This window comes from Lagopus leucura, unplaced genomic scaffold, assembly GCF_019238085.1.
Source record: "Lagopus leucura isolate 7727_CA_CO unplaced genomic scaffold, USGS_WTPT01 151-3_obj-0_obj, whole genome shotgun sequence".
Taxonomy (NCBI): Eukaryota; Metazoa; Chordata; class Aves; order Galliformes; family Phasianidae; genus Lagopus; species Lagopus leucura.
The window spans coordinates 10667-24566 of record NW_024963078.1 but is presented as its reverse complement, the minus strand read 5'-3'; the positions used below and the strand labels follow the sequence as shown (position 1 = coordinate 24566).

Genomic DNA, 13900 nt, shown 5'->3' with positions numbered 1-13900 from the left:
CACCCTCTCCTCCACCTCCTTCCTCCCCTATCCCCCTTCTTCCACCTTCCTTCCTTCCTCCCTCCCCATTTCCTTCCTCTCTCCCTTTTTCTCTTCTCTTCCTCTCTTTCATTTTTCTCTCAAGAAAAAAACAAATTTGCACATGAACACATTCATTAATGGAAACATAAACACCCAATATTTGTGTAAAATAAAGATCTTTTTCACTTTCACTTGCTAGATGCCTTGCTTCTAAGGCATCTAATACCAGTGAGATCAGGATGACCTGGTGTTTGACTGTTGACACTGATACATATATGAAAGGAAAGCTATATTTGTGCATAAAAGTCTCCCTCTTATTTCCTGCTAATGCTGTTTAGACTTTCAGGGAATAAAATTATTTTCCTCCTGCTGTTTTTTAGAGTGGTGAATGTCTCAGAAAAAGTAGAAGAGATTCAGCTTAATAACGTTCTTGCCACTAATACAGCCTAGGAATGATGAAAAGTATACTGCTTTTCAGAATATTTATGAGGATTATCCATCCTCAGACATAACAAGGGTTAGCTACAGTGTTTTGGTATATAGTGCATATTTTTTTTCTGTGGTACCCATAACTATTTGTCAGAGTGTTTCTTGGTATTTGTTTAAGTCTGTATGTTCTTGCAAACTGCCTAGTTTACTGGCAAAATACTGGATGTGTACTAAGTGTAGATGTAGTACTAGGTGTGATTCAAACAAAGGCCATTCTGTTGCGCTAGCTTTCTGCATCATGCTTAAATGTATGTTCCTACCCACAGTTCACTCCTTGGAAAACATGGAAAGCTGGATACGGGCCAATAATGTGTCTTTATAGCCCAGAAAGCCAACTGTATTCTGGGCTGCATCAAAAGAAGCATGATCAGCAGGCTGAGGGAGGTGATCCTCCCCCTCTACTCTGTGCTGGCACACCTAACCAGGAGTACTGTATCCAGATGTGAAATCCTCAGTGCAGAAGAGATGTGTCCAGAAGAAGGCCTCAAAAATGCAAGGGATGAAACACCTCCCTTGTGAGGACAGGCTGAGAGATCTGAGCATGTTCAGCCTGGGGAAGAGAAGGCTCTGGGGAGACCCGACAGTGGCCTTTCTATATCAAAAGAGAGACTATAAGGAAAGAAGGGGACACACTCTTCAGCAGGATCTGCTGTGTCAGGAGAAGAATAAGTGATTTCAAGCTAAAAGAGAGAAAATTTAGAGTGGATATAAGTAAGAAGTTTTTTACAATAAGGATGGTGAGATCCTGAAACAGTATACCCAAAGAAGTGGTTGATGCCCCATCATCTGCATATAATAGAATCATGAAGGTTGGAAAGACTTCTAAGAACATCCAGTCCTACCATCTACCTTCCACTACTAAAACATTCCCTTAGTACATCTAAACATTTCTTAAACACCTCCAGGCATGGTGACTCAACTACATTCTTGGGCAGCCTGTTCCAGTGCCTGACCACCTTTTCAGAAAATAAGTTTTTCCTGATATCCAACCTGAATCAGATGTCCCTATTCATTGTAGGGGAGTTGGATTAGATTATCTTTAAGGGTCCCTTACAACTCAGTTTCTATCTCACTAAAGATTTTCTAGGATGAGAAGTAGAAACTGCATACCCTTTTAGGATCTGAATATGCTTCAGCTGGTTGGAGCTGAACTTGCTTTCTTTGTTGCAAAGGGAAACAAATGCCAGTTATCTAGTACTGAGTTTTGGGAACATTTCAATTTACTCGAATTGCTTTCACTGTGCATATCTCTGCTGGGTGAGAAGGAGTGGAGAAGGCTGCTTTTTTCTGTTTCCTTTAATGTGATGATTTTAAGTGGAATCTTCTGACTAATATGCAAATGAAGATTTTTCGTTGACTTCATTTCCCAAGTGAAGAAAGATTAGAAGCATGGTGTGCTTTACACTCTGTTGAAGTCCTCATAAAGTTGTGGCATTGTCTCTTCCTAGTGCTCTCAGAATCCAGAGAGATTCTAGTGAAGATAACAAATAAAGACTTGGAGATGAAGGAGACCACTCAATGGATAAGAAATTGGTTAAAAGGCTGCAGACAGAAGGTGGTCATCAATGGCTCTATGTCCAGGTGGAGGTCAGTAATGAGCGGCGTCCCCCAAGGGTCTGTCTTGGGACCAGTTTAACATCTTTATCAATGACACTGATGATGGAATCGAGTGCATCCTCAGCAAGTTTGCTGACGACACCAAGCTGAGTGGTACGGTTGACACGGTGGAAGGAAGGGATTCCATTCAGAGGGACCTCGACAGTCTTGAAAGGTGGGCGTGGGTGAACCTGATGATGTTCAACACAGCAAAGTGCAGAGTATTGCACTTGGGCTGGAGGAATCCCCGGCATCCATACAGACTGGAAGGAGTGGTCCTTGAGAGCAGCCCCACACAGAAGGACCTGGGGTCTTGATAGATGAAAAGCTGAACATGAGCCAGCAGTGTGCTCTTGTAGCTTGGAAAGCAAATGGTATCCTGGGCTCCATCAGAAGAGGGGTGGCCAGCAGGGACAGGGAGGTGATTGTCCCCCTCTACTCTGCCCTTGTGAGGCCCCATCTGAAGTACTGGGTCCTGGTCTGGAGCCCCCAATACAAGAAAGACAGGGAGCTGTTAGAGAGGGACCAGAGGAGAGCCACAAAGATGATCAGGGGACTGGAGCACCTCCCTTACGAAGACAGGCTGAGAGAGCTGGGCTTGTTCAGCCTGGAGAAAAGAGGGCTGCGGGGTGACCTCATTGCAGCCTTTCAGTACCTAAAGGGAGCCTGCAAACAGGAGGGGAATCAACTCTTTGAAAAGGTAGATAACTGCAGGACAAAGGGAAATAGGGAAATAGTTTTAAGTTTTTAAGTTTTAACTTAAATAAAATAGCATTTTATTTTATAGGGAGGGAAATAGGGAGGGGATATTTAGGTTGGATGTCAGGAGGAAGTTTTTACAGGGAGAGTGGTGAGGTGCTGGAACAGGCTGTCCAGATATGTTGTCGATGCCCACTCCATAGAAGTGATCAAGGCCAGATTGGATGGGGCTCTGGGCAGCCTGGTCTAGTATTAAATGTGGAGGTTGGTGTCCCTGCCTGTGGCAGGGAGGTTGGAGATTCATGATCCTTGAGGGCCCTTCCAACCATGGCCATTCTGTGATTCTGTGAGATCTTACCAATTAACAGAACAAAAATGTTTTCCTGATGTTCCAGAACAACCTAAGAAACTAACTTTAAGTCTTTACATTGAAATAAATTTGAGTTATATGTTTATATATTCTAAATGAACAGGTTTCTGCCCTTAAAAAAATAAAGTATGGGATTAGTATTTATAAAATGATTATTGGATTTTACATGGTAGCTGGTACACTGAAGGCAATCATATAAAAAGTAAGATGCAAGTAATGTAATCTAAAGATCAGAAGCTATCTCCGGCAGATAAGATGGTGCTGACATCATGTCAAATGTGGTATCATGGTAACAGCCAGTTGCTACAGATTCAATTACTTTGAATTGGTCATGCCAGGATGACATTGAAAATACTACAAGCCTGTAAGTCTGAGAATACTTAAGAAATTGGAAAACTGATATTTTAAAAAGTTACTCAGATTGTATAAGTTGAAGTCAGAAAGCTGCATATAAGAAGGTTGATTTTCTGCACACACACACACACAAAGATTGTTTCTAGAAGAGGGACCCTGTAAATTTGTAAGTTTTAAGTATTTTTTATTACAATGTAGTATATTACAAAGTATTACAATGGAAGAAATCTAAAATATGATTTCAAAAGCAATTGATGTACTATTTCAGTGACAAATGAAAGCGTATTTAATAATGGACTCAGTTAAAAAAAGTTATATATGAAATATACCATCTGTCCTAAACTATTATTAGCTAAGAAGACATCATCATAATGTTTTCTCAGTTCACTTGAAAGCTAAAGTTTAGACTGAATTCATAAATTTGAGGCAAAGTTAGAAGTCTCAAATAGTTAGTATGCCTGGACTTTTATAAGAGGAAAAAAAAAATCAAGAAATTCAAACATCAGTGAATGAATGTTTGGGTTTTTTTTTTGAATTAACAAAGCAATGTAATTGATATGATCTCTTCAAAACCAATTGATCTCACTCACTGGAATCTAGTTCAATCAAGATTTAACAGAAAGTCCAAAATTGTCTAGGCCTGTGAAAGCTTACAACTCCAGTATGTTAGTGATGCACTTCCAGATGTGCTGCATAACTATGGCTTTAATTTGCGTCAGAACTGACTGATTACTCAGCTTTGTATGCAGCAACCCAGCTGTCACTGTAGAGAAAGATCACTGAAACCTGTGCAGAAATAATCTCAGTTCATACAGCCAGACTAGATATGAGCTGCTTTGTGAAGTGAGAAGTTAATAAAATGATATCAGTGTACCTGAAGCAGTGCTTTTGGTGTATACAGATTCAATGGCTCCTGCCAGGATCTGGCAGATTCACTCCAAAATGAAGCAATCATAGCTCAGCAAGCGTATGACAAGGACAACAGCTAAGAAATAACTTCCCAGATGTTGTGAAGCAGAGTAAACTGAAGATAAAAACTGTTCAGCATTTCTTCAGGCTTGTATCTGCTTAATTTATTGGTTTTAGTAGGTGTGTTTGTACCATTAAGATATGGCTATGTCTAATAAAGAGATAAACATGCTTCCATTCCAAAAGCAGCAATATTTCTTAAGAAATATTTTAATAATTATTAATGTCTGCTTCTGAGGAAGTAGTAAACAAGCTGTGTTCCCATTTGTTCAGTAGCTAAGTTACTGATGCTGTGATTAGTATGTTAATTGATTTAGCATGATACTAGGCAGAAGGCTAAATGCTGCCTTTGCCTCAACCATTCCCAGGCAGACCTCTGTGCTTGGAGAAATGGGAAGGACAGAAATAACCAGCAATTGGGTGAGCATGAGGTGAGAGTGATTAGGGTGAACTTGACCCATTGGCCAACAGGTCAAAATAGTCTGCACCCAAGGCTGCTGAGAACTGGCTGATGTCTGCACAAAGTGATGTCCCTGTAACCTCTGGGAGGTCATGGAGATGCAGGGAGGTCCCCAGAGACCAAAGAAAGGGAAATGTTGCACTCATTTTCCAAAAAGACAAAAAGAATGATCTGGAAAACTCCAATGCCAAGCGTGGCATTGGAGCTCATGGAGGAGAAGGTGACTGGAAGTTGTCAGTATGGGATAAATCACACTTGGCCCATGTGATGGCCTTGTGAGAAGAAATGTCTTGTTTGTGGGCTGTAGGAGAGGAATTGTCATGAATCAAGTTTGTAGCAAGGCTCTTGACACCGCTGACACTGTTGCTGTTTTTGCATTCAACATGGCTCTGGTGGCTTGGATGCACAGATAACAAGAAACTGCATGGGTGGTGGGACTTGGAGGGCAGTGGTTGATGTGTTATATTGGCCCAAGTCTGCTAAAAGTGGGGCACTGATGGGATCTGTCTGGGATGGAAGTTTTTTAACATCTTTATCAGTTATCTGGAAGAGGTGACAGAATCCTTGTCCATCAAGTTTTCAGGTGACAGCAAACAATGACATTAAAGCAGAAGCTGAGTCACTAAAACAAAAATCAAGATCACAATTTTTTTCTCCTATTTTTTTCCTTCTAACTTCTAGTACAGCTGAGGTATTGCATGAACTAAAGTTAAATGTAGCCTTACCTGTGAGTAGAATTTTTAGTTCATTTACAGGTCATCTACCAATAAATGGAGACAGTGATGAAAAAATCCCTAACTTGGATTGTTCTCCTCAGAAACCTTGGGAAGTAAGCTTAAGGTTTATCTCTACTAAGAAATTCTTAATTAAAAAAAAAAAATAAAAGCAAGGTTATCTTTTATGACTGAGAATTTCCTCTTTCAGCAAGAGATCAATGCCCCAACATGATGATAAATGTTCCTGTGTCACTAGAAGTATCATCTTTTTCTTATCACCTTGCCAATTCCTGGAAGAAGAGATAGAGAGCTTCATTTCATTCTCATGCTGTATTACAGCAATGAATTCTCTGTGTACATTCAACTGCTAGTTTTGCGTTTCATCTAGTTGTTGAGCTGCTTGCATGAATGTTTTTGAAAGTTCCTTACCACTTTTAATTCAGAGTGTCAAATTTAAGAGGCAGGTGACCTCAGTAGTGAATGGAGTTAAATCCAGCTAGGGACTGGTCACAAATGAGGCTCCCCAGGAGTCAGTATTTGGGCCTATCCTGTTTAATATCCTTATTGATGGTCTGGGTGGGGAGACTGAGTGCTCCCTCAGTAAGTTTGCCATTGACACAACGTTGAGAGGAAGTGTTGATCTGCCTGAAGGTAGGAAGGCCCTTCAGAGCAACCTAACAGTCTGGATAGCAGGGCTGAGGCCAATGGGATGAAGTTCAACAAAACCAAAAGTGCCTGGTCCTGCACTTTGGTCACAACAACCCCAGGCAATACTACAGGCTTGGGACAGAGTGGAAGGCTGTGTGGAGGAAATAGATCCGGGGATGTTGGTCTATGCTCAGCCAAACATGAGCCAGCTGTGTGCACAGGTGGCCGAGAAGGCCAGTGGCACTCTGGCTTGTATCAGAAACAGCGCAGGCAGCAAGAGCAAGGAGGTGATGGTCCTCTTGTACTCACCTCTGGTGAGGCCATATCTTGAGACCTGCCCATCACTACAAGAAATAGGCTCTTCTTGTGTCCAGAGAAGGGCAACAAAACTGGTGAAGGGATTGAAGCACACGTCTTACAAGGAGAAGCTGAGGGTATTGGCATTGTTTAGTCTGGAGAAGAGGTGGCTCAGGAGAGGCTGTATAGCCCTCTACAACTACCTGAAAAGAGGTAGTGGTGAGGTGAGAGGCATTGTTTGCTCCAGTGTAACTAACGACAGGACTAGAGGGAATGGCAGCAGAGGAGGTTCATGTTGGACCACTTCTACAAAAGAGTGGTCAGGTGCTGGAACAGGCTGCCTAGGCAGGTGGTGGAGTCACCATCCCTGGAGGTGATCAAGAACCATGTAGATGTAGTACTAAGGAACATGGTTTAGAGCGCAGTATTGGTGGTAGGTGGATGGTTGGACTTGATGATCTTAGAGGTCTTTTCCAACCTTAATGGTTCTGTGATTCTATGAATTTATGATTAAGGATCTCCTTAACTTTACTTACAATAAAGTTTGCCAAGTTCTCCTGGGGAGTATCTTGTGCATTCTTCATCAAGTCTATCACCACTCTGTTTTGATAAATCTGTAAATGAAAACCTATGATCACATCTTTGTATAATAGGAGTAGATTTCATTCCAGGTGAAACGTTCAAATTTTAATCTATCCTAGACATTTAAAGTTTTAATTAATTTGTTAGTTTTTTGCAGAATCTCATTACTTTTTTCTCTGTCGTTTACTTTGGAGCAGTAAATTTTGCATAACTGTGTCTCAGTGGGAAATTTGCAGGACTCTGCATTTTTTGTTTTCTACTTTGAAGATGTTTATAGATCTCAGTATATAAGATACCAAAGACAAGCTCAGTCTGTTAGGAAGCCAGCGAAGCTGATTAAAATGCCTGTAGATTGCACAAAGTAGCAGAAATGCAGCAATCTCTTGGATGCCTTAGCACCAAAAAATCTTTTATGGGCTATTTATCTATCAAACTGAGACCTTCCCAGTAGATCCTCATTTGGCAAATCATCCAGAACTGGTACCAGCTCTTGAGTGGGAGCACAAATGTCATATTTTATCCTGACCTAAACACCTGCCAGACTGCACTGTTCTGGCCTCTCAGGCAACATCAAATCATGATTCTGCTAGGAGCACAGTGGGATATTTGGACATATTTTTTAAGATGATAAAAATAGTTAATGACTTCACTATATAACAGGGAAGGGTTTTTGTTTTTGTTTTTGTTTTTGTTTGTTTGTTTTTTAGTTGGCAAATTGCTGGCTCTTCCTTTCTCCTTTGGCTCTTTATTCTGTATTTTAAGCATATTGCTTCCAAAAAAGATACCCTATCAAAAAGTGAGTGAAGCTCTAGATAATCAGAGCACAAAAGGTCCTTGTCTCTAACTATGAAGTTATGGTTCATCTCACATAATTGTTTTTAAAAATTTAATTTGATAGTGTTTAACAAGCAAACTAAACAGTACTTTTCAAGACTAGAATACCTTCAGACATCTTAAATTTCAAACGCAGGGAATTCCAATGTCTACATCTTGAAGAAGGACATGGGATATCCAGTTTAAAGTTCACAATCTGAAATAAACTGGACATCTGAGTCTGAGCAGCACCTCTCCTTCTGTTCAAGAGAAGGCTAATGGGACTGGAGAGGTCTCATTAATGTCTGTAAATACTTGAAGGAAAGTGCAGAGAGAATGAAACCAGCTTTTACCTGGTGCCAGGACCAGAAGCAATGGACATAAGCTGGAACACAAAAGGTTCTTCTTGACCACCAATCAAAACTTCAGTGCTGTGTGGGTGATGAAGCACTGACACAGCTTCCCACAAAGGTTGTGGAGTCTTCTCCTTGGAGATTTCCAAAAGCAGCTTGGACTTAGGCCTGGACACCCTGTTCTTGGTGGTGCTGTTGAAGCTGTGTTTGGAACAAATAGACCCAGAGGTTTTGCCAACCCTAGCCAGTCTGAGGTTCTTTGATGGCCATACCACATGATCTGTGGCCACAGGACTGTTCTCTGATAAAGCCACAAAGTCCCATGAGCAAGGCAAGGATATGAGGCATGAGGCTGGGTACCAGCAAACCTGCAACACAGCTCCAGCAAAAAGCAAATACAGAGACTGAAGCTGTGACCCTATCTGAGGCATCTCACGAGGCTTTCTTTCATCACAGCTGTTTTCATTGCATTTTGGTTCCAGGTTATGTGGCTGTACCAGATTGAAGCCACTCTGAACACAAGGAGGTAAGACACAGGATGTGAGGAAAGAGATTGCAATGATGGCTGTTGCACTTATGAGAATGCAAATTCTCAAAAAAAAAAAAAAAAAAAAAAAAAAAAAAATTAGATATTATTTGGGCAATATGTTATCAGATTCCAGTTAATAATGTGGGCTCTGGGTGTTGTCTGTGTCCTGTAATGTATTATTTGGAGGGGTCTTGACTAAATGCAGAACTAGTTTTCTTGGTACTATCTAAGTATATATTTTCCTCATGGTTCTGTATCATTTCAACATCTCTGTGTTTGGAGGAGAGAGTTGTTTTGTCAGGCTGCATGCATTGCCAGAAAAAATGATAAGGTTTAAAAAGTGCACTTAAGCAAATGGAATAGAAAAGAATAACCTTTGGCATAAAAAAATATTCCATATCTGAAATCTTATATATAGATTTTCAGACCAGAAATGTTTTAAGAATTAGTTTGTCACAACTGACATTATGTACTATAATACAACTACAGAAATAATCTCTCCACAAATGCAACCTGAGGAAGGTTACTATTGAGGAGCTTAATAAAAAAAATTGCCTGTCAGAGGACATATCTCACCTTCAAAGTCTTTATCATTTCTTGCTTGTGCTTTCGGTATGGAACTCTTTAAAAATTATATTAAGATCTTCACTTTTTCAGGTGTATATCCTGGGCAAGTAGTACAAATAACGATGTGGAACAGAGTTGTATTTATCAGTAATAATGTCCAGCCCCTAAATATCATCCTGCTAAGCAGGATTATTCTAGATAGATTTGCAGCCTGATCAGACATGCTAAGGGTGTTTTTCAGGAGAATGGACCCCTTATGTAATGGAGAATGAATATTCAGCTAACTGAAGGAAAAGTAATATTTTTGTTAATTGTGAGAGGATGAGGGCAGGCATGCAGTGGAGTTTTGCCTATTATCACAGCAACTGGCTCAGACTCATGACAGCATACACAGCACAGAGCAAGTGGCATGGAATCAGCAAGCAGACAAATAATAAAGAGTGGGTGAGTAGGAACACAGCCCAGAATCACAAGAGAGATGATAATAACACATTACAATTGAAGTAAATCAGATATGTGCAGGAGGAACTCAGCTTATTCAAGTGTGAATATGAAAAAGACCATTTTACTGTGCCACATCTGAGACTGCTGTACAGGCAGCACACGTTTCTTGGGTTGTATAGCATGCTTGTCACTTCCTCAGTGTTTTATGCTCATTGCTGTAGGTTCAGTGATGAGAGATGGCCTATTTACAATGAGCAGACATGATGCAATTATCTTCATTCTGGTGCCATGTAGATAGCTACCCTTCCAGTGGACGTGGGGATCCCTGTACCATCAGTCTATCAATTGGTCAGGTTTCATTCTCTGAGTACTTACAGTCTTGCAGAGGACTAAAATCTCTCGCAGCTGGAGATGTCAGTGTCTGCAAGTGGACATGCAAGAACTGAAAGACAGGGAGATCTTTCTTGTCTTAGCCTGGGCAGAATTCTGGGCAGAAACTCCTTCCCGCTACGCGCAGCCGCGGCCGCCGGTCAGAAGGGGGGCGACCGGGGGAGCGAAGGGCGCGGGGCGGGGGAGGGACGGGGGGGAGCGGCGCGGGGCTCGCCGGCCGCGGGTTGCCAGCCGGGGGCTCGCGGCTCCCCCGGGCCGCGGCGGTCCCTCCGCTCGGCGTTGGCGGCGGTGTCCGCTCCGGGCCGGGTCCCGCTCTAGATGGGATAAGCGGTAAACATGTTCAGCTTTGAAGGGGATTTCAAAACAAGGCCCAAGGTGTCTCTTGGAGGAGCGAGTAGGAAGGAGGAAAAGGCTTCGCTCCTGCATCGCACTCAAGAAGAAAGGCGAAAACGAGAGGAAGAAAGGCGAAGGCTGAAAAATGCAATAATAATCCAATCATTTGTAAGGGGTTATAGAGACAGAAATCATCAGTACTCTACCCAGAGAAGTGAATTTGATCGCTGTGCTAATTTGGCCCAAACTGGAGGAACCTTTTCTACAGCTAATGGAGCTAATTTGACTCTTCTAGTTCGTCAGCTACTCTTTTTCTATAAACAGAATGAGGATTCTAAGCGTTTGATATGGCTGTGTCAGAATTTAATTAAACAGAGTTCTCAGTTTGTTAAGCAATTGGATGGTCCAGACCGACTTACTTGCTTATTCCAAATAAAAAGACTGTTGGGGTTGTGTTGCAGGCTATTGCAAAACTGCAATGACGACAGTCTGAATGTTGCACTTCCCATGAGAATGCTTGAGGTATTTTCATCTGAGAATACATATTTACCTGTTTTACAAGATGTCAGCTATGTAACATCACTAATTGAACAAATTTTGCACTACATGATTCAGAAAGGCTACTACAAGTCGCTTTATTTGTTAATTAATAGTAAGCTTCCATCAAGTATTGAGTATTCTGATGTTTCTCGAGTCCCTCTTGCAAAAATACTTCTGGAGAATGTTCTGAAACCATTGCACTTTACATACAGCTCCTGTCCAGAAGGTGCAAGACAACAGATTTTTGCAGCCTTCACAGAGGAGTTTGTGGCAGCACCTTTCACAGATCAGATATTCCATTTCATCATTCCAGCGCTGGCTGATGTGCAGATCGTTTTCCCTTATGAATTCTTTCTGAATGCACTATTATTAGCAGAAAATGGATGTTCAAGAAAAAGTGATCAAGCTCCATGGCTTTTTTACTTCGTGCTAACAGTTGGAGAAACGTATTTGGGATCCCTTTCAGAAGAAGGACTGCTTGTATATTTGAGGGTACTCCAGGCTTTTCTCTCTCAGCTGCCTGTATCTAGTGCTGGTACAAATTGTCAAGATGCAAACAGTGATTCTGAAGATGAGGATGAAGAGATCAGTGAAATGACAACTACACCAGGTGATGGGAGAATATCAGTTCAGTACATTACTGAGGAGTGTCTAAAGAAACTGGATACAAAGCAGCAGACAAACACTCTGTTGAATATGGTTTGGAGAGATTCAGCTAGTGAAGAGGTCTTTACCTTGATGGCATCAATCTGCCACACGCTAATGGTGCAACACCGAATGATGGTGCCAAAAGTCAGGCTCCTTTACAGTTTAGCCTTTAATGCCAGATTCCTGAGGCATCTTTGGTATTTGATATCTTCAATGACTACACGAATGATTACAGGGTCTATGGTACCACTTCTTCAAGTGATTTCAAGAGGTTCTCCAATGTCTTTAGAAGACTCTAGTCGAATTATCCCTCTCTTCTACCTGTTTAGTTCTTTGTTTAGTCATTCACTTATTTCTATTCAATTATGCCTTCTTCCTTGAAGTGAAAAGAACAGTTTACGTTTCCTCCTGGTAAGGAGAAGTGGTAAAAATTGTCCTGACTCTAGTTGCTTAATTGCCATACAAGGAGTTATCTTGCATGTGATTTTAATAGGCTCATCTTTTCCTCCTGAAAATTTTATTCTGGAACATTTGATGTCTTCATCAGTTTGTTCACAGTTACTCCATATCTGGTAGCCAAACAGGACAATCAGGCTGTGTGCAGATTGGTAACAATTGAGGTTTCCAGCAGTCTACCCGAGCCAGAACTGCATGTCTGCTCTGTGGCATGGCAGTTTGCAATGAACACAAAACTTCTGGAAATCACCACTGCAGTAACTTCAGTGGACTCAGAAAACACCGAGTTTGCTTCACTCTTTTGCAGAGCATTTCTGGGGAGTGCTGTAAGCTGCTTTGTTTGCAGAGTTCTTATCTTCGGAAACTGCACTGTTCACAGACTTTCTGCAGGATGTGGGCAGCGTTGTCCACTAGGGAATTCCATTAATAGCTAAGCTATCTCAGCAGTAATTCAGAGATGCTGGAGGTGATAAAGACCTATTTGTACATTTTGGCTTACCACTTTGTAAAGGCAGGGTTAATCCCTGTTGTACAATTCGTTCAGTTTTGTATATCCAGCTCTATTTGTCTCATTATCCCTGGGGTAGTGCCTCACTGTGTGAAGCATTGCACTTCCAGACATTTGGCTAAGATTTTCCTTTCTTAATTTTCATCTCATTACTTTTGTCTGTTCTCCTTAATGCTACCTGAGATATCTTATTTTTTTTTTTTTTTTCCTCCTTAGTTTTCATATCCTTCAGCTATTTGTTAATGGCTATCTTGATACCTTTTAAGCATTTCACAGCCAGTCCGTGTTTATTTAGATCTTTTCATCTTTCTTCATAAGTCAGTGCCTCCAGCCCACTTTAATCATATCAGTGGCTTTTCACTGACCTCTCCACAATTTACAACTCTTCTCAATAATGAGAGTCTCAGGGATAACTGCACATTTCTGTGAACAGCCACACGCTGTAGAGAAATGATTTTACCTGGGATTTCAAGTGTGATGAATATGCAGCTGCAAACTATAGTTTTTACCCTGCAATTTTGCATTGGGAAATCAGTCAAAATTACCTGATTTACTATGACATGCCCACTGTCTTTTTTTCTTTTTTTCTTTTTTTCTTTTTTTCTTTTTTTTCTTTTTTTTTTCTTTTCCTGAGATAGTGAATAATGAGTGGGAAAAGGAATGATTTGAAGGAATGTGGAGATCAAGGGCATGTGGAATGCTCATCTGAATGATGTGGATATGCATAGAGGTTTTCTGTATTTTCACTCAAAAGGTCAGAAATATGGGCATGGTTACTATGAGACTCAAAGAATATGCATCGCATAGGAGAGCTGAATAGGCGTAATGACACCATGCCTTGGAGTTCATTATTTTAAGAAATGTCATCAAAACTGGTGATCTGGATGAAGATCCCTGTTCACGTCACTAGTGATGAAAGAATTCAGTGCCACCTTATTAGCTTCACTCTTCCTTTTTCCCAGCCCCAAGCACTGTTTCAGAAATTACCTAACAAGAAGCTTTCAAAGTGAGTATCAGCAGATTCGGTTTAATGTGACTGAGAAAAGAAAGCCAGCAGAGGGTAGCAAAACAGTAAAATGAGAGAGAGTCACGGAAGGTTCATTTTGAGATTGTCTTTA

General features: G+C 41.1%; 1 protein-coding gene across 1 annotated transcript; it reads left to right on the top strand.

Annotated features, from left to right (window-relative positions):
• The first annotated feature begins 10584 nt into the window (after nucleotides 1-10584).
• Nucleotides 10585-12199, top strand: LOC122190964 (ubiquitin-protein ligase E3C-like). The gene has a single exon (XM_042891148.1). The coding sequence runs from the start codon at nucleotides 10634-10636 to the stop codon at nucleotides 12197-12199; it is 1566 nt and encodes a 521-aa protein (XP_042747082.1). The 5' UTR covers nucleotides 10585-10633.
• The last annotated feature ends 1701 nt before the right edge of the window (nucleotides 12200-13900 follow it).